Source organism: Ursus americanus, chromosome 1 (genome assembly GCF_024610735.1).
Source record: "Ursus americanus isolate L20-20 chromosome 1, mUrsAme1.1.p, whole genome shotgun sequence".
Classification (NCBI taxonomy): domain Eukaryota; kingdom Metazoa; phylum Chordata; class Mammalia; order Carnivora; family Ursidae; genus Ursus; species Ursus americanus.
Window position 1 is genome coordinate 76,177,075 of NC_142127.1, and position 21,922 is coordinate 76,198,996.

General features: G+C 35.8%; 2 protein-coding genes across 5 annotated transcripts in view; both read left to right on the plus strand.

Moving 5' to 3' along the window:
- Nucleotides 1–4,993, plus strand: part of CARF (calcium responsive transcription factor) — a 51,497-nt gene extending 46,504 nt beyond the window's left edge. Inside the window, 3 exon segments of the mRNA XM_087862795.1 lie at nt 60–432; nt 2,718–2,809; nt 2,811–4,993. Coding sequence (XP_087718921.1) covers nt 60–432; nt 2,718–2,809; nt 2,811–2,837 — 492 coding nt within the window. The 3' untranslated portion in view covers nt 2,838–4,993.
- The window catches only part of NBEAL1 (neurobeachin like 1), a 237,965-nt gene continuing 221,036 nt past the window's right edge, over nt 4,994–21,922 (plus strand). For 2 of the 4 annotated variants that reach the window (XM_087862760.1, XM_087862770.1), the window contains exons 1-2: nt 4,994–5,028; nt 15,791–15,929. The gene's annotated coding sequence lies outside the window, so the exon portion shown is untranslated. Of the gene's footprint in view, nt 5,029–15,790; nt 15,930–19,677; nt 19,828–21,922 lie in introns of all 4 variants that reach the window. The other 2 variants (XM_087862767.1, XM_087862763.1) reach the window with 2 other exon arrangements.

Genomic DNA, 21,922 nt, shown 5'->3' on the forward strand with positions numbered 1-21,922 from the left:
TGAGAAAATTATACTTAGTAAATTTAAACATTTTGATATAACTCTTTTCGGTTTAAAAGGGTTTGCAGTTGCAACCAAGATTCACTTCTCCTGATGGATCACCGGCTCTGATATCAGTAAATAACCACCCTTCCTCCAGTCCTTCAAGACTTCTGGATTCATTAGAAAGTACTGTAATGAATAATAATTCTCTACTGCTTGGTCAAAGTCATAGTCTTCAAACAGATACATGTCTAACCCCAAACAATAGCATTATTGCCTCTACCATGGGTAGCCTTCCAGGACCAGATCAAAATCTGGCCGCAATGCACCAGCTGGTGGAAGTTGGAGATGTTGAGGATACAGAGAATATGGAAGGAAGTGTTCATCGGATTCTGCTGGGAAATGTGCACACCATCCCAATACAGATTATAGATAGCCACCCAGCTATTAGTAAGTTAAAAGCAACTTGTGATTTTATTTTTTAAATTTTATGGACTATCATTACTGTTACACTACAAAAAAACAATCATTTCTACTCGGGTTTATAAAATATAAACAAATAAAACTACTAGAAAAAGGGAAAAATATCAAGAGCATAATAACTTTTAAACTTTTTAATTTTTTCTTCTCTCCATCAAAATTATTCATTCCCTAATTGCCTCAGTTTACATAGAAAATCTGTGGTGATATGAAATCAGAGGGTCATTTTAGAATGCATGAAAAAAATGAGAAACTTTTTTTCTTAAGATTGTATATTTATTTATTTATTTATTTGAGAGAAAGCGCACGAGCAAGGGGAAGGAGCAGAGGGAAAGGGAGAAGCAGACTCCCCACTGAACAGGGAGCCCAAAGTGGGGCTCAAACCCAGGACCCTGAGATCATGACCTGAGCCGAAGGCAGACACTTAACCAACTGAGCCTCCCAGTTGCCCCATAAAATGAGAAACTAAAAAAGGAAAACATTTAGTGTAAAGGTTACTATGGAAAAAGTGTTATGGAATGAAGTGGGCAGATATAAATGTTGAGTTATAAACTTAAATGTTGAGTTCTATGGAAATTGAAAGGGAACTAGTTAAGCCTTGGGGACTTGGGTTTAATCCAAGCCCTTGTTACCTTTACTTTGTAACAAACCTAGTCAACCTGGTGATAAATTCTAATTCCTACTTGACCTGTGTAACTCCCTTTCACATAGATTGTTTTGGACTGGGCACTTTTGTGGAGAAAGATTTGCAGTTTGCTTTGAAGAACAAAAATCTTCATAGAAATTATCCTTAGACTATACAAAGTATTTACCCTCCATTCTTAGTCATCATTCTTCTCGGTAAGGAAAAGTGTAAGATAGTTCCTTCCAGAAAAGAATCATTATCTTTTATTGGAAGAGGTACTTTTAAGAAAATTTCTCCAGAGAGCTGGATTTATTCAGAGTTGTCATTTCTGAATAAGTTTAATAGAAGAGAGGGAAAAGGAATATATGTGAATTAATCCTCAGAACTTCATGAAATAGTTGATGGTGTCCCCATTCTACAGATAGATAACTCAAGGCTCAGGGAGGTTAAGTAATTACCTAAAAGTGATAGAGTAGGGATTTAAACACAGATCTGTCTGCCTCCAAAGTTTCTTTCTATTCTAACATGCTTCCTCCCTCTATGTTGTACCAAGGGTATTTCTGAGAGCTCTAATTCAGATTGCTTTAAAGGAGACCCTCTTTGGATCTGAACTTGCATGATTTATCAAGTTAGGTCATGATCTGAGGGACTACTTCACCTGAATATGAATTCTGAGGGTCACTCAAATCCATCTTCTACTGGTTTTCTTCATGGTGTTGGCTGCCCATAAGTGACAAGCATTAGGGGTGTTCAACACACTTTCCTGAGCAAATATTGGTCCCCTTAATCTTGGTTTCCTATAGCAACTGAAAAACTGATATCCCTGAGAAAGAGAAAGATTTTATCTTAGACATCCCACCTGCCAGTTTAAGATAGTGTTGCTAGTATGCTGCATTTAGATAATTTCATCATAAGTACTTTAAAATCAGAATGGTAAGTGCATTGTGCAGTGTTTCCGATAAGCAAACATATAGCTTATACAGCTAAGTCAGAACTATCCATTAAGATGTGGCATATTTTTTTGTAAAGTACTTATGTAGTTGAGTTTCTTTAGGGAGGGAATGTTTTCCTTGATATATGGCCACATATGGAAACCATGTGGGAGTGGTAACAAATCTGTAAATTTGTAATACATATACCTGTTTGCAAAACATCATTTTCAAATAATAGGAGGCTTCCTGACTTTTATTTACACATATTTTTAAAGGCAGTTAAGTTTAAATATGAGATAGTCCTCATATTTTATCAAATTATGGACTGCTTTTTTGTCAAAGCATCTGAGAGGAGAATAACTATGGTTTTCTTAGTCTCTTCTTGTTTTCATTACCAGCAAACTGAAGGAATTTTTTTTTTAACTTCTCAACATCAAATTTTTTAATTCTTTTTCTTTTCTTTTTTATTGAAGTTTAGTTGACACACAATGTTACATTAGTTTCAGGTGTACACATCCTGAAAGAATTATTATGAATGACTATTTAAGATGTTAGAAGTACTGAGTTCTCAAATACACTGACTGTTTTTCAAAAAACTACTGTTTTTTGCTTTGCTTCTAAATTCATATAATTATAAAGATCCCAGTGTTATAAGTTACATTAACCTTTAGTGTTTTTCTTTATGTTTGGTTTTAAAGTTGAAGAAAATCCAGAAGGTACCATTTCTGTGAGTCAAGTTAAGCAAGAACCCAAAGAACCAGCATTGTCTATGGAAGCAAAAAAAAAAATTGGACTGTAAGAAATTATCTGCCACATAAATTATTGAAGCTTTTCAGAATTTACAACTTGGGTAACTTCTGATGTCATAAAAAAGAAGGTGAATATTGTCAAAGTGCAGCATTGTGATGAATGGACTGAAGACTAGTTCAATGAGCAACTTTGATTTAAAACTGTTATGTTTGTTGCCAAGTCCATATTTTTGGAAGCTATTTTACTGCTCTCATTTTGTATAATTCTTATGCTTTTTGATTATCTGATAAAGCCAGGATTTCAAAAGATCATCTGAATTTATTCATGACAATATAGTCTGAACACAAATAGTTACCTAACTCATCCCTTGGAAATGTCCAGTTTGGGTTCTGAAAAGACAAAAACAACAACAAAAAATAGTGTGTGAGTGTGTGTGTATGACTGTGTGTATGTGTGTTGACTTTTTTAAAAGTTATGAAAAAACTTATTTCCTCTTTAAAAAAGTTGAAGAAATCTTTACATTAGCAGACAGGTGAGAGATTATTTGTAGTCTGTCGCATTAGGAAAGATAAAACAGTAGTAGATTTGAATCATAACATGAAGCCCAGCATTCACATCTGTGGAAACTGTAGTTGCATTTTGGCTTCTTCCATTATAGTTTTTATACTTAAAACTACAAACAATAGCATACTAATGGTCATCTAATAGAAATTTAAAGTGTCTTGGTAAGTGCTCAGAATTTTAACTTGAGTTAATCAGATAAGCAACAGAAATAAATGTATATTGCATGGGTTTATATAATATTGTAGGTAAAGCACTACTTATGGATAGCAAAATGTAGAATTGAGAGAATTCAGAAAGAATAATAGAATTCCCCTGGTGTTTACAGATGATTTGGGGGACTTTTTGATATCAGCAGAGGATTTTTTTTTCCTATTTTGTATTGAATATTCAGCTCTGGTTGGAAAAGAATTTGAGTTGTATCTATTTTTCTATGCCAGAGTTCTTACTGAATTGGTGGTATTAGAATTTATAGTATTTCAAGGTAAGTATTTGTAGTTAAAAAATTAGTTCATATTTAAAACTTTAAAACAACTGATGTGATGTATATTTGCTCGTTGAGTAAGTATATTTACTCGAAATACTAAGTACTAATCACTATATTCATTGTAAGCTTCTGTTTTCTGGAGGTTGGTAAACTAGAAATGTCAATTGTAAACTGTCAAGAAATCAGCATAAAGGCTTTTTTTCACCCCAGGGACCACGTGTGGGTACATTTAAGATTTTATTTTAAAGTAATAAGGATTTCAAATGGATATTGATGTTTAATTTTCAAAGCATACGAGATATAATATGAATATTAACCTTAATATTTTACATGAATATGAGTCATTTTTGGCTTTTCTAAGTCCAGTCTCCCATTCTTGATTCACCTTAATTGTTGCAGGTACACAGCATGTATCTAAGTATAAAACATCATTATATTAGAAGTGAGTGGAACTCTAATAAAAGACCTTGCTCTTTAGATTTATACCCTATTTAATATAAATGTATTATTTATACCCCTATTTAATACAAAGTTAATATTCAATTACATATATGATTTTTAGTTAGAATAGCTAACTATTCTAAGAATTGAAAATATTTAATGTCAGCATTTTAGAGGCAGGCTGCAAAATCTGATTATGTGACTCTAAGTTAAACACAGCTCTTAGTTACCTCAAACCCAGAGTTCTCTTACTCTGTGTGTACTTAAAGGGTATAAGTCTAAATTAATAGTTTAGTATTACATTGTAGGTAATATTATTTTCATTTGTTATTTTTAGTTTTTATGGAAACTGTTTTCAAGATTCATTAATGGCAGTAGCTAATTAAATATTTTACCCATTGAACTATATTCCTTTGGAGACATTCTTTTCTTTTTTGATGTTGAGTTGTTAAGGAGAAATGCTTGTTAAGATACAAACTCCAGTGAGTTACCTACGAGGATGAGAGATGTTAGAAGATTCAGACTTTGGCACTTGATCAAGAACAAAACATGGTTAAAAAATATTTCTCTCACTTCATTCTATGTGAATGTCTCTTTCTGGTACTGGTTTTTGGTTTTTGTTTTTGTTTTTTTATGAGGACAGAAAGTTACAGTACATCCTCCTCAAAAACAAAAAGCAAAATTAAAAAAGAGCATGAAGAAAGGTTTAAGTCCCTAATTGTATACTCTTTTGGTTTTTAGGTAGAAACTGGAACTATCAATATTTTCATGTAAGTATTTCAATGAATAGCTCTTTAAAAATAGTTTCTAAATTTTTAAAAATTCATTTATCCTCTAAATGCATGTTCAGTCATAATATATCAGTATTGTATTTTAAAGGTGCTTAGCATCGCTTTTTTAAAAGTATGTTTACATATTTTAAATATTCAGTTATTTTTTAAATGCACAGAGTATTAAATACAAGTGCGTAAAATTTTCAGTATCTATATTTGGCATTCTCCTAACAGCTCTACAGCAAACTTTGACATGTGCTCTTTTGTGTCATGTATTACAAGGTGTAATGTCTGTAGTAGTGAGTTGGACATTCAAAATAAGCAGTTAGAACTTCATAATTACAGCTGAGCTTTTTTCATCATTGTGGTTTTCATGTGCCAAAGCCTCTCAGTGAACTTTATAGATAAACACCACCATGGTGGGCTTTTCCCTCAATATTAATTTTCTCCATAAGCAGTTAACATGCTTAAAAGAAAAAGCTTTTATACAAAATACCTTGTCTTATCCAAGGTAAATGTTTTCTAAAAGTCACAAAAATGATAGAAAACAGATTTTGGAAGCTGGTCCTACATTAGAGTTTCTGATTTTGAGGCCCACCAGCTTGTGTTTTGTTGTTACATCCTGTCAAAATACATACTTAATCATGTGAGTATGTGAAAGATGTCATTTAATTTGTACCAGGTTTTTAAAAAAGTTTTAAAATGTGTGTATATATATTGTAACTTAATGTATAGTGTCCTTGTTATAATGTAATTTTTTTCATTAAAAATCCTATGTTATTTTTTCCTTAAACTTGTTAGTTTTCTTTTTATACCTTTTCTGGGGATAGTGGTAGTTTTGTTCATCTTAAAGATGTTGAATAAACACTTCAATTACCTGAGAACTTTGGCTAGAAATTTGTGTTCAATTTGGAACCTGAAAGTTTTTCAGCATAACTACCAGTAACTCCTGTTATCATTACATTTAGGGACAGATATGCATTTAGTACTCTGAGCTCAGCCAACCATCAACATTTTAAAACAATGCATGTAATAAGGTATTAGTAATTCTTTTCTCACATCTTGGCCTTGTGACATCTCTAAGTACAGCTTTATATTTTTTGGCATAATGAAAGAAGCGTGTGATTTTAAAAGGAGTGATCACCAGTGTTTTTCCTCTTGGCTTTTTTTTTTTTTTTTTTCTTTATTCCACCCTGCCTATTTTATAGGACCATAGAAAATCTTACTCTCTCCAGAAGGGGTAGTGTATTAACTATTCCCCATCAGCTAATTTAGCTTTAGACGTTTTAAATGGTATATTGCTTTGGTATCTTAAGTATCTGTAATTCTACTTAACTTAGTTGTAATGGCAAAGCCTTAGTGTACTTTTGCCATGTACATATTAACTATGAAAACTATTGTTAAATAATACAAATATTCCCTGATGACTGAATTCTTAAAACTTCAGGAATAAAATCAGAATCTTAAAAAAACTCACGAATGGATTCTAAATTTGATTCATGAGAAAAATAAATTGTATGGTTAATATTGAAAACCTTTGAAAATGTGATATGGGTATAATCATGCAGGGGAAATGTTGTTTAAGGGTAAAACTTGCAAATGGTAAATAAGTCCTGGAATTCTAATGTACAGCATAGTAATTATAGTCAATAATACTGCATTATAAAATCCAAAGTTGCTCAGAGACTACATCTGAAAGGAAAGAATGGGGGGTAATAAAGGGAAAGAGTAATTGTGTGGCATGATAGTGGTTATTAGCTAACTCTATGTGGTAATCATATTACAAAATATAAATTACCAAATCAACACATTGCATACCTTAAACTTAATGTTATGTGTCAGTCAACCTCAATTAAAAAAAAAAATTCTAAAACTAGAGGATTAGGTGGGAGTCTCAGATATGAGCAGTTTTTAAAAATATTTTTATTGAGGTATAATTGACATAAAATAAATTGCACATATTTAAAGTGCACAATTTAATAAGTTTTGATATGTGTATACATCTATGAAACTATCACCACAATCAAGATAATGAACATATCCATCACCTAGATCCTAGTGCCTCTTTGTAATCCATCCCCTCTTCTTCCTGCCTCCCACCCCTATCTCACCATCCCCAAACAACTACTGATTTGCTTTCTGTCACTAGAGATCAATTTCTGTCTACAGTTTTATAAAAATGTATGAACATTTTTTATCTGACTATTGTCACTCAGCATATTCAAGATTCACCTATATCAGAATATATGAATAGTCCATTCCTTTTTACTGCTTAGTATTCCATTGTGTGGATATACCATAATTTGTTTATCCATTCACCTGTCGATGGACAGCTGGGTTGTTTACAGTTCTTGGCTATTACAAATAAAGTTGCTATGAACATTTGTATAAAGCTCTTTGTATGAATATATGCTTTCATTTCTCTTAAGTAAATAGGAGTGGAATGGCTGGGTCATTTGGTAGGTATATATTTAACATTTTAGGAAACTCTCAAGTGATTTTTCTGAAGTGGTTATACCACCTTACATTCCTGTCAGCAATGTATGAGAGTTCTAGCCACCACTTGGTATGGACAGGCTTTTATATTGTAGGCATTATAATAGGTGTGTAGCAGTATCTCACTGTGGTTTTAATTTCCATTTCTATAATGACCTATACTGTTGAACATCTTTTCATGTGTTATGTGCCATCTGTATATCTTCTTTACTGGAGTGTATGTTTGAATCTTTACCTCATTTTTAAATGGAATTGTTGTTTTATTATAGAGGCTTAGAAAGTATATTCTAGATACCAGTCCATTTTTTTTTTAAGATTTTATTTATTTATTTGACAGAGAGAGAAAGAGAGCACAGCAGTGGGAGCAGCGGGCAGAGGGAGAGGGAGAAGAACGCTTGCCTGAGCAGGATGCCCAATGCAGGACTCAATCCCAGGACCCTGGGATCATGACCTGAGCTGAAGGCAGATGCTTAATGGACTGAGCCACCCAGGCAGCCCCAAGTCCATTTTTTAGAAATGTTATCGACAAGTATTTTCACCTGATCTATAGCTTATCTTTTCACTTTCTTAACATAATCTTTCAAAGACCAGTTTGGTGTTTTTTTTTTTAAGATTTTATTTATTAGAGAGAGAGAGAGAGAGCACACAAGCAGGCAGAGGGAGAGGGAGAGGCAGAGGCAGGCTCCCTGGCTGAGCAGAGAGCCCGATGGGAGCCTGATGCGGGGCTCAGTCCCAGGACCCCTGGATCATGACCTGAGCCAAAGGCAGATGCTTAACTGACTGAGCCACCCAAGCACCCTTCAAGGAGCAGTTCTTAATTGTGATTAAGTACAGTATATCGTTTTTTTTTTTTCCTTTGTGGGTCATACTTTTGTGTAAGAGATCTAAGAGATCTTTGCCTAACCCAAGGTTAGATTTTCTCCAGGTTTTCTTCTCAGAAGTTTTATAACTTTGAGTTTACATTTAGGTGCATGATCTATCTTGAGTTAATTTTTATATACATAGTACATGACCCTTTTTTGCATATGAATACCCAATTGTTTCAGCACCATTTTATGAAAAGACTGTATTTTCTGTTGAATTAAATTTATACACTTGATGAAAAATTCATTAATCACATATATTTGGGTGACTTTCTGGACTCTGTTCTTTTTCATTGACATATTGTCTATCTCAGTGGTCTCAATCAGGGCAATTTTCCCCCTAGGGGGCATTGCACAAAGTCTGGAGACAGTTTTAGTAGTCGTAGCCAGGGAGATACTACTTGTTTCTGATAGAAGCCAGATCTTCTGCTCAATATCATACAATGCGTAGGACGTCCCCACAACAAAGAATTATCTGGCTCAAAATGTCTGTAGTACCAAGATTGAGAGACTCTGGTCCATATTGATGCCAGTACCACATTGTCTTGATGACTATAGCTTTATCATAAGTCTTGAAGTCAGGTAATACAGTCTTTGAACCTTATTCTTTCTTTTTTTTGGCTACTCTAAGTTCTTTGTTTTTCCATGTGAATTTTAGAATCACGTCAATTTCTTTTTTTAACAATGCCTAATGGGATTTTGACTGGGATTATGTAGATATATAGATCAATTTGGGGATAATTGAAATCTTAATAATTGATTTTTTTTTTCCTCTGCAATGTCTTAAGAGTTTTCAGTGTATAGGTCTCACATGTCTTTTGTCAGATTTATCACTAAGAACTTCTAAATGACATTGTTTTTTAATTTCAATTTCTTATTTTTTGCATTAATATGGAAACACAATTGATTTGTTATATGGTTCTTAAACTTTGCAACCTTATTACACTCACTTATTCTCATAGCTTTTTGATAAATTCTGTTAGATTTTCTACATAGACAATTATGCTGTGTTACATCTTCTTTTCCAATCTGGATGCCTTGTATTTCTTTTTCACAACTGTTACACTGACTAGAACCTAAAGTATAGTTTAGGTTAGAGTGGATATCCTTGCCTTTTTTCTGATCTTAGGGGAAAAGCATGTAGTCTTTCACTATTATGAGGTTAACCATAATTTTTGCAGATGACCTTTATCAATTGAGCCAGAGTCGTCCTGTTCTTAGCGTGCTGAGAATTTTTGTTAGGAATAGCTATTTGATTTTGTCAGATGCTTTTTCTGCAATTATTGAGATGATCATTTGGTTTTTCTTTTTTTAATCTCACAATATGATAAAAGATTTTGAATTTCAAAGAGTAAAACAGCCCTGCATCCTTGCATTCCTAGAATAAATCATACTTGTTCATCAGGATGCATTATGCTGTTTTATATATTGTTGGGTTTCAGTTGCATTTAATGTTACTATTGATAAGGTTGTGTTTGAGTCTTCCCTTCCATCTTGTTATTTGTTCCATCTGTACTTTGTTCCCCTTTCTTTTTCTGCCTTTTGGTGCAATTGCCCTCTTTTTATGATTCAACTTTACCTCCTTTATTGACTTATTAGCTGTAACTCTTGTTATTTTAATGATTGCTTTAATGTTTATACCGTGTTATCCCAGTCTACCTTGTCTACCTTCAAATACTATTCCATCATTTCACAAAAAGTCTAAGAATATTACAATAATATACTTATCTTTTTCCCCTTCTTTGTGCTATTGTGGTCATACATTGTATTTCTATATATCTTACAACCTCACAGTACATTGTTACTATTTACACTTTAATCAGTTATCTTGTATATATTATTTTTAAATATTTTCCTGCTTTTTTGCATTCCTGGTAACTTTTGATTGGATGTCAGATATAACTTTTACCTTGTTGGGTGCTGGATATTTTTGTATTCCTGTAAATATTCTTGAGTTTTGTTCTAGGACACAGTTTACTTTCTTGGAAACAGTTTGTTCCTTTAATGTCTTGCTTTCAAGCTTTTTTAGTTAGGTAGGACCAGAGCAGCATTTAATCTAGTGTTAATTTTGTCTCACTGTTGAAGCAAATCCCTTCTGAGTACTCTACCCTGCTTTTGAATTAATGAGGTTTTTTTACTCTCGCTGGTGGGAATAGGCACTCTTCTGGACCCTGCGAGCCTCAGAGGGTTATTATCCCCCTAGTCTCAAGTAATTTCTTTATACTTATGCACTGATCATTAAATACTCTGTTGAATGTTAGAGAGTGACCTTCTGCAGATCTCTGGAGTTTTCTGTGTAGTTATCTCTTCTCCAGTACTTATCCTACATCTCTATTTGCGTTGGCCTTCCTCAATTCCGAGTTTCATCTCCTCCACTCTGAGAGGCTCTGCCTGGTTTTCCACTCCATGTGCCATAACCTGGAAACTCTTCAAACAGCAATCTGGGATGACATAGGCCTCATCTCATTTGTTTTCCATCTCTCAGGGATCACTGTCCTCTCTTGCATGATGTACAACATTTTGAGAATCACTGTTTCATATATTTTGTCCAGTTTTATAGTTTTTTCAGACAGGAGGGTAAATCTGGTCACTTGTACTCTATCTTATTTATTTATTTATTTATTTATTTATTTATTTATTTATTTATTTATTTATTTATTTATTTATTTATTTGACAGAGAGACAGCCAGTGAGAGAGGGAACACAGCAGGGGGAGTGGGAGAGAAAGAAGCAGGCTCCCAGCAGAGGAGCCTGATGTGGGACTCGATCCCGGAATGCCGGGATCACGCCCTGAGCCGAAGGCAGACGCTTAACGACTGCGCTATCCAGGCGCCCCACTTGTACTCTATCTTGACTAGATATGGAATTTCTCCAGACAGTGTTGATATCATGTCACATTTGGGTTTCTGCAAGCAGTCGAACTGGGAGATGACATAGAGGTTGTAAGGAAAGCATAAGGATATATTATGAGATGGAATAAGGTACAACAAATCTGAGTGAGACAAGTAGGTATATTATGGTGGGATTTGGAGTATAGGATTGGTCCAAAGTAATTCTCCAGAACAGCCTAACTGTATAGGGACCACCTTTGATGGTATAGTTTCCAATCTCCATTGCCATGGTTCTATCAATCATAATGACTCAGCCTTCTGTGTACCTGACAGAGTTAGGCCATGCAGGATACCAAAATGAATGTTTTAAAAGTTTGCCTTAAAGGAACTTAGTGTCTATTACAGGTGATACATAACTTTATACAAGATAGAAAATGGTAAATTTGATAATAGGAATATGGATAAAATCATATAAGAATTAAGAAGAAGACGACATTACTTACAAGAAAGAGAACTGACAGTAAGCACCAGGGATTGTACTTGGTGCTCTGTATTTGGTTAAAGCAATTGGCATTTTGCAAAAAGTAAGTTGCTGCTTATTATTATAGCTAGGACTGGTAGTTAAGAGCATGTGCTCTGAAGTTGGACAGTTAGATTTGAATCCCACTTCTCCTTAATTAGCTGCATAACTTTGGACAAATTACTTAAACTTCCAGTTCTTCATATTTTTTTTCTTCTGAAGAAATAGTAGTAGCTACATAAGTGAATTATTGTGAGGATTTAATGAGGTAACCCATGTTGCAATCTTAGAATCTGTAACATACCAATCAATATATGTATGTTTTTATAATTAATATTAACAAAATTTTAAATCCTTAAAGGTAAGCATGATCCTTATTTATTACTATTTTTTTAAGTAAGCTCTACATCCAGTGTGGAGCCCAATATGGGGCTTGAATTCATGACCCTGAGATTAAGACCTGAGCTGAAATCAAGATTTGGACACTCAACCCACTGAGCAACCCAGGCGCCCCATCCTTATTTTCAAGATGATGTGTCTATTAGGGAACATCTTTGGCTGCATGCAACAGAGTCATGATTATGGTGGCTTAACCAAATAAAGAGGTCTTATTTTTTTATGAAACCAAGTCTGAAGGCAGTCTCACCAGGGCTGGTTCCATGTGTCCACCAGGAACCCAGCCTCCCTTAATCTTTTCATATAACCATGTCTAACATGTGGTTATCATCTATGTACTTATTGCTTTTTTGTCCATGATGGTTGCTCCACTTCCAGCATTGATCAGAGTTTAGGCAGGAAGAATGGAGTGAGCAAAAGGCCTGTGCTGGGAGAGTGAGCCAAAGGTCTTTTTTAGGAGACCCATCAGCAACTTCCACTTTTATCTGATTGGTTAGAAGTGTTATATGACCACTCTACTTATAAGGGCTGCTAGGAAATGTAGTTCTTTTCAAATCTGGACACCACCCTGAGAGAAATTATATTTTAGTAAGACAAAATTCATTGACTATCATTTAGGCCACTAATGGTGTCTCCCACAAATGGGAGAACTGAAATTCAGAAATTGAAGTGCTTGAGGTTGTTAAACAACTATTAAGTGATAAAGTTAATATTGGTAGCAATGTCTGGCAAATACCATTCCATATTCCTTTTGCCACACAGTCCACAAAACAAGTGATCTTTTCATCATAGGATATTTGAGTTGGATCTTTCATGACAGAACATAGACATGAGATTAAAATGAAGATGTATAGAATTCAAGGAGTAAGTAGAAGGAATTATATGGCTCATTTGGGGATACAAATATAAAGTTCATTTGGATGAGAACTTTAAGATTCAATGAAGGAAGGAAGCTGGGGAAAAGACTGGTAAGATGAGAGAAAGCTTAAATGGTAGAAATTCTAGAAGGCCAGACTAAGAATTTTATATTTTGCTTAGTATGTGTTACATTTAAAGTCTTATTGAAATGATCTGTTAAAGGAGCCCATTGAGTCAAAAAGCTTTTCTAGGGGCACCTGCATGGCTCAGTCGATTGGGCATCTGCCTTTGGCTCAGGTCATGATCCCAGGGTCCTGGGATGGAGCCCCGCATCCAGCTCTCTGCTCAGTGGGGAGCCTGTTTCTCCCTCTCCCTATGCCTGCTGGTCCCCCTGCTTGTGTGCTCTCTCTCTCTTACTCTCTGTCAAATAAATAAATAAAACCTTAAAAAAAAAAAAGGTTTTCTAAAATCCAGATGAAACTTTAAATTTCACAGATTTCTGAAGGTAGGTATAATGACCAAATGGAAGTGATAGAGTAATTTTTTGAATACCATAATAAAATTGTATAATAAATTTCTGGACTTGACTATTGTATCTATAATTGCTTTAGAGAAACTGTTGGGTTTTTACATTTATATTCTACAAAGACACTCTAAAATCTTAAAGATGGACATTCATTCATTCAACAAAACACATATTTCCTGCCCTTTTGGACCTTACAATCCAGTACAGAGAGATAGATAATAAATAATAAACATAGTAAATAAGTATATGTAAACATACATATGTTTACCTGTAAGTATATGTACTTAAATGTATTATTGTATGTATACTATATACTTATACATTAGGTTAACAAGTGATATAGCATAAAAATGGAGCAGAGAAGAGGGACATATGGAATTAGTATGGTAAGAGTTAAAATTTTTAAATAAGGCAGCCAGAATGGGCCTCATTGAGAAGGTACATGCAAGCAAATTCTTAAAGACAATAAGACAGTCATGCAGATACCATGCAAAGCAGGGCAAATAAGAGGGAACTAAAGGATTGGGCAGTAGGCACTATGCCTGAAGGTCAGCAACAAGGCTAATGTGAGTGAGCAAGGGAGAGAGCACTGGGAAATGAGGACAGAGAGATAATAGTGAGTCCAATCCTGTAGGGTCTTGTAATCCATCCTTTTACTCTGAGCAGAAATGGGAAGCTGTTGCCAAGTTTTGAGCAGAAGAATGAAAACATAATATGACTTACCCTTTAAAAGGATCATTTTGGGGATGCCTGGGTGGCTCAGTCGGTTGAGCAACCAACTCTTGACTTCGGCTCAGGTCGTAATCTCAGAGTCATGAGATCAAGCCCTGCAGGGGACTCTGTGCTCAGAGTCGAGTCTGCTCAAGATTTTCTCTCTCCCTCTGCCTGTGTTCCTCCCCTCACTCTTTCTCTTTCTCTCATAAATAAATAAATAAATAAATAAATAAATAAATAAATAAATAAATAAATAATTTTGGCCATTATGTTAAGAACAAACTTTATGGTTTATCTGTCTTTGTCTTTTTTGTTGTTGCTGTTCATTGATATATGACAGTGGCAGATGCTTAGAAAATATTTTTGAATGGATGACCATCCAGATTTTAGATTTTAGAGTGTCCTTATAAAAAATAAATGGAAAACAACTTAGAGAAGGGAAATTTGTTGAGGAAATTGCTAAAGAAATATTTTTGAGCAGGAGAAAGGGGCCTAAGTCAAGCCTAAGTAAAGGGCTTGACTTTAGATAGGACCATGGATACCTTATCTATGGATAGATGACAAGGCAGACTACATGGGTAAAGATGCTGGTAGGTGGGTACAAGTGAGAGTGTGGAAATTCTCTTGATTGCTTCAATTTTCTCAGTGAAATAAGCAGCAAGGCCTTCAGGTAACTGTGAAGATGGGTGTGTGGGGAAGCATGTTGAGGAGAAAAGCTAGTATGAAAGTAATTAGGCAAGGGAAATATAATATTAATGGGCCTACTTGATTAAGTGTTCATTTAAGGTTCATGTTCATAAATTGGAAATCAGATTAGTCAGCATGTTTGTGTGTTTTTGTCCAATCATGATCAGCAGTGGCTGAGTATTTATTGAGAATCAGACACTGTTACCTGTTGGCTGTATGAAAGATTAATAAAACCTAATCCTAGCCCTATAGGGACTCACAGTATAGTGGCAGGCAGTTTTTTGTTTGTTTTTTTAAGATTCATTTATTTTAGAGAGCACATGTGCAGGGGGAGGGGTAAAGGGAGAGGGAGAGAATCTCAAGCAGACTCCCTGCTGAGCTGGGAGCCCTACATGGGACTGGATCTCACTACCCTGAGATCATGACCTGAGCGGAAATTAAGAGCCGGTCGCTTAACCAATTGAGCCACCTAGGCACCCCATGACAGACAGTTTTTTAATCAACTAGTTATAAAATGGTGTGATAAGTACTTTCAATTCAAACAAAGGAAAAAACATTATAAATCAAAGAAGTTCCAGGCTAGCTAGCAGTTCAGGTTATGGATGGAATAATACATTAGTCTAAGAAGGCAAAAGATTGTGAAAGAATCACTTCCAAACTCTCACCTCCCAGTGTCCAATCAAAAACGTATTATGTATAAACTTTGTGTAATTCCAATCAGATCCTCCGCCTTGCAACTCATCTTAAAATAGATCCCAGAACTCATAAATATTGCACCTCTGACTTCCCCTGTGAGATACTAAGACTATCCAGTTAGTATTCTCCCTTACTGCAGTAAGCAAAAACTTCAGTTTTGCTTTATCAACAGGTTATTTTGGAGGTATTTTAAAGAAGCCAGCAGTTGACGGTCTTGGAGATCTTATCAAAATCTGGTCACCTTGGAAACAGCATGTTTTCTGAGGCCTTTTGAGCCTCCTGCACAGGGTCTCTCCAATGACAGTGGTGAGGTAAGTTCATGTTGGGTTTGAGCTCTGATTTCTAATTTTTTCATCAAATACTCCAAATGCTAAGTTTAGTTTGTTTTGTTTAGCTTGAGAATGGTATCTAGGAATAAACTCTTTTTAAAGAGTTGATTGATCAGGTTTGAAAAACTTATATTTGGTAGAAATCTGCATTATTACTGTCAATACTACTGTTTGTCCTTATCATTTCTTCATTGTGCATCTATAAGAGGAAGTTCATAGGGATGAAGACGGGCGTAAACTTATAGGTTCAGAAGGTTTCTCTTCAGACTGCCATCCTTTGGAAAAACTGTCTCAAGTCATCTATGAATGTTTAGGAGAATTTTGCCCACTCTTGCTTTGTTTTGTCCGTGAAAGTCTGTTTCTCTTTAAGAGGGGGTCCCCAAGATTCAAGGTTCACATTTGGCTAAAAGTTGTCAGGCTCATAGGTTTATCTTTAGTTTGGTTCTGTAGCCATTCTGGACTGGACTCCCACATCTTAAATGTGTTTATGCTAGAATCAAAATGGGTCTTGTTTGCTTTCTAAATGATAGAAGAATTATTTGGAATTACAATTGGTTTTGGGGAGGGGACTTCTGATATAAACAAAATTGTTCATTTGGGGAGGTACTTTGAAGTGAAAAGAAAGCAATATCCCAAACATACAGTTATCTACATTTTAAGGCAAGAGGAAAATTCCAAAATAAATTGAAGGGATTATGAAATTGCCTCCTTAAAAGATTCTTTGGCAAAGGCAAGAGAAAAATGTGAAAAATTTAGAACTGTCTTTTCTAAATCCTTTCAAATCACTATTTGAATATGATGTCCTTTCTTCTTCTGTTCCACTTCCTCATATTTTTCTATTTCCCTCTGTTCTGTCTCTCCTTCTGACTTTTCTCCTTTCCTTCAAAATACCCCATAAAGAGATAGTTTTATTACTCTAAAAGAGAAAGATCACTTTAATATAAGAAATAAACCTCTCCTTTTTATACTTAAAGTATTAACAATTACTGGCATTTTTTGTCATATAAATCAAATTGTCAGGGGGCCTGAATTAATGTTTAAACCAGCTGTAATGACTGACTCCCCCTCCCTCTCCCTCATCCTCTTTTGTGTGCATGTATGTTATGCATCTACACTTCCCTACATTTAAACTTTCCCCTCTCTTTAATTAAGGAGACATAATTAGTCTTTTACAATGATAATTTTGTATTTGACTTTAACTGGCTCCCTCTCATTTTTAATTTCTATTCCTCTTCTTTTCCCTCCCTAGGGAAACATTAAAGATTAATTGATGAAAACAATTATTCTGTCATTATGTACTCAAGCTAGGAACATCTAATGAAGAATTTCTAAAATAGAAAAATCATTAGGCTGTGTTGTGTTTCTTTTTCTTCAAAATTGCTTTTAAGAGATATTTCTGGTTAAAACTACAAGAAAAGGGGCACCTGGGTGGCTCTGTCAGTTGAACGTCAACTCTTAATTTTGGCTCAGGTCATGATCTTAGGGTCAGGAGATAGAGCCCCATGTTGGGCTCCATGTTCAGCTCAGAGTCTGCTTGTCCCCCTTCCTTTGCTCCTTCCCATGCTCCCTCATGCTCCGTGCTCTCATCTCTTGCTTAAATAAATAAATAAATAAATAAATAAATAAATAAAATCTTAAAAAAAAAACTGCAAGAAAAGAAGAAAAAACCTTGATTCCAAGATGAAGGGCTTTGAACCAGGATTTAAAGAGTTTTTATAATTTCATTTATGAATGCAAAGTTTATATATCATGCAGAAAATGTTCATAAAATATTCCTGATAGAGGAATCATTGGACAAATTCGAGTGAGTTCATCATACTGGCTTAAAGGATCAAAAAACAATTATCTTCCTGACTTTAATGTCAGCACTATATGCTAGTTTATACAAGAAGATTGAACATCTCATAATTTAAGCTTTATATATTTCTTGCATTGGTTTTATGAGACAAATTATTATCATTATTTTTACAAATTATGCTTACAAAAATTTGGAGTCATGATTAACTAGATAAAATTGTAATGATAGGCATCTTCTGAAAGTTTATCATCTTATTTCTATAATATCAAAATTCTTAAGAACTTTATATTTGGGGCCAATGGGTTGCTCAGTCGGTTAAGCGTCTGCCTTCAGCTCAGGTCATGATCCCAGGATCCTGGAATTGAGCCCCATATTGGGGCTCCCTGCTCAGTGGGGAGTCTGCCCCTCCCCCCTGCTTGTGTGCTCCCTCTCTTTCTCTCTCTCAAATAAATAAAATCTTTTTAAAAAAATTTTATATTTAATTAAAATGGTTATTTCTAGTTCCTTAGCTAATTTAAAGACCTTAGACAAAGGTTAAACTGAGTTAATTAATACATAATCTTTGAATATTCGGACAAAATCTAAAGAAAAAAATGAGTAACATTGGTCACTAGTTTTATTTTACTGCTGTTCTTATATATTTAAAAATAGATATAGATTGGGGCTCCTGGCTGGCTTAGTTGGTAGAGCATGTAACTCTTGATCTCAGTGTGTGAGTTTAAGCCCCACGTTGGGCCTAAAGCTTACTTAAAATACAATACAATACAATACAATAAAAATAGATACAGATTTACAGGAAGTGAAAATGCTTTTGGATTTCTTTTTTTTTTTTAAGTAGGCTCCATACCCAGTGTGGAGCTCAGTGCGGGGCTTGAATTCATGACTTTGAGATCAAGACCTGAGCTGAGATCAAGAGCTGGACACTTAACCAACTGAGCCACCCAGGCATCTTAATGCTTCAGCATTAACTCAGAGGCAACATCCTGAGAGGATGGGTGCCATCCTTGAAGACGTAATATATGCCTTCCTTCAGAGAACTCTGTATGTTGCTGTGTTCCTGACAGGAAGAATACATGGGTCCAGTCACCAAGGGACAGAAGCAGGGGTAGCCCTGATGATGCACTGGGAGATTTTATGCTTCCCATCCTTTTAATTCTGGGCTCTGTAGGGTTGGAGGTTCTGGTCCCCAAAGAGAGCATACTCTTGCCAGGGGGAACACAAAGTTTTTATTCAACTATAAGATAAGGCTGCTGTCAGTGCACTTTGACGTCCCTGTATCCAGGCACCAAGAGGGAAGAAGAGGCATCAGCCAGGGGTGATCAGCCCAGATCAGCAGGAGGACGTGGAGCAGGGGGACTGCAGGTGGAACCCAGATGATTCATTTGGGCACCTTTTGTGTTTCCATGCCCCATTGTAACTGTGAATGGATGCGTGCAGCAGTGTCAGGATAAGAATATGATTGCTCGGGCTCCTCAGGAATGAAGATTTGAGTCATACTGATGTGAGAAACAAAGGCAAAAGAAAATTTGAATTTCCTTACTACTTAACAGCCCATCGACAAGTCCTTGAAACAGGCGGAGTGACATTCCTCTAGGAACTCAGCTGCCTCCATGTTAATACTTTGCTAAGGGCAAAAGGCAATGTTAGCCTGACCCTCAGGATCCTGTAAGTCTCCTTTAACATATAAAAATTCCTTTGGAAGCTTCCTTTATCTCTACACCCCAAGATATATGTTGGCAGTCAGATATACATCTGAACAGTCTCATGACTAAGGTTTTATTGGACAGTAATAGATGACCTTTTCCTAACAACAGCTAGCCCCATCAAGGCCCTGGAAACCTTGTTTCCAAAATTTCTTAGATACTTAAACTATCCCTAACCCCCTCCCAACTTGAAAGTATATAATTGCCACTCCTCATGACCCCAGTGCAGCTCTTTCTGCCCACAGGTCCTGTCCCTGTGCTTTAATAAAACCACCTTTTTGACCAAAGACATCCAAAGAATTCTTTCTTGGCCGTCGGCCCCGAACCCCAGCATCGTTTCTACATCAATACCACCAGTAAGCCTCCAAGACCTGATCAGGTAACAGCTGAGGGTGATTATAGTTATTAGAATAACTACTGGAAGTGGGAGAGCATGAATACCAGTTGGAACTCCAAATATAAACTAGAGTGTCAGAGGTTCCTTCTGAGTTTTTCCTCAGGAAGATGGACCCAGAAGAACCACGGAACACCCACACTCTGACCTGTGGGAAGAGAGAAATCTGTTCAGCACAAGAGGTAGGCCATGGCAGCTATGAAAATGAGCCTCTCAGAGCTCCTGCTGCAGGTGGAGTAATTGACAAATGGTCCCAGGTGCTATGTTCTGGATCTACCATGGTGCTTGAGCAGAAGCTGTGCTTCCCACAGGCTGCTCCCAGACAACGGCTGAGACAGCAAAAGTACAAAGATGGTCCCATTCCTGTGAGAAGGAGGCCTCTTTGACTTGAGATTTCCCCATCAGCCTTGCAGACTTACTCAATACTAATGAGACCCTTCCATTGAAGAACTGAAGTTAGATCACCCCCCCCCCAAACCTCATAAATATCTCACCTTTGCCCTTCCTCCTCAGACACTGCTAAGATCTGTCAAGGTAGTATTCTCCTTACTGCAATAAGCAAAAAACTTAGTTTTGTTTTATCAACAGGTTATTGTAGTGGTATTTTTATAGAGATAGCACTCAACAGATGAAAAGGAACCATCATTCAAAAAGCAGAGGGAAGAGCCTCACAGGTAGGAGGCACAGTAAATGCAAAGGCCTTGAGGTGGAAAAAAGGTATTAAAGGACAGAAAGGCCAGTGTGGTTTTAGCTTAGAAGCAATAGAGAAGGTGGTATGAGATAAGGTCAGAAAAGTACAGAGGCCTTGGAGTCCATGGTAATGGTAGTATCAGTTTCATTCTGAGTAAAACAAAACCCATTAGAGGATTTTTATTTTAGGAGTGATATACCTGGGTTTCTGTGTTGTAGAAGAATGTGTTATAGAGGGACATGAATGGAAATGGCACAGGTGAGAGCTTAGGTGATTTGGAATCTAAAGTGATAGTGAGAGGCAAAGAGAAATGGACAAATTCAGGATATATTTTGCAGATAGAATCATCAGGACTTGCTGACTGGTTGGCTGTTGGGAGGACATGTGGGAATGTATGTGAAGGAAGGGAAAGTATAAAGAATGACTCCAGCCAAGGTTTTAGCCTTGAGCAACTGTGTGAATGGTAGGGAATTTTACTGAGTTGAGGAAAACTGAGGGGAGGAGTAGATTCAGAAGAGAAAAGCAAGAGCTCTTTTTTGAACCTGGTTAGTTTTGACTTCCAAATGGAAATGTTAAGTGGACACTTAGAGTTGTAAATCTAGAGGTCAGGATTGGAGATAAACATTTTTGTGATCTATCAACATATGGATGGTAATGAGAAACTAGAGAACAGAGAGATCACCTGAGGGAAAAAATGCAGGTGAAGAAGAGAAGAATGCCTGGGATCTAGCCCTGAGGCCCTCCATCATTCAGGTTAGCTAGAGCAGGAAATAATACATCTAAGAAGATAAAGGGAACACCAAGAATGTTTATAACTGGTAAATTGAGTCCACTTTGGAACCTGTGAGGAAATATTGGGGCAGGGAGTATCTCAGATTAGATTTGTTGCTAATTAAAGCAATCTCTTCAGTCCCTTAGTTAACAAATACATATTTAATATATACAGTGTATTGTAACAGAGGTGTCCAAGAGACATTACAATAACAGGTGGTAAGTCCAGTCTGAATGGCCCTTAATAAACCATGTTTATCTATAATGCTCCCCTACAAGTGAGGCATATCAGATTTTTACACTTGATTATAAAAATATTTCAGAAAACTTTCTTTTGCTTTCTAGTCTTTCTTTCTTTCTTTTTCTAAAGATTTTATTTATTTATGAGAGAGAGAGTACACAAGGCAGGGAGGGGCAGAGGGAGAGGGAGAAACGGGCTCCCCTCTGTCCCCAAGATCATGACCATGTCCGGAGGGCAAACACTCAACCAACTGAGCCACCCAAGTGCCCATTTTCTAGTCTTTTTTAAACCAACTACTTTGAACTCTCAATTTTTATCTTTTTTAGACATTATTCAATTTTTAATAAGCATTAAACTTTTTTACTTATTTTGCTTTT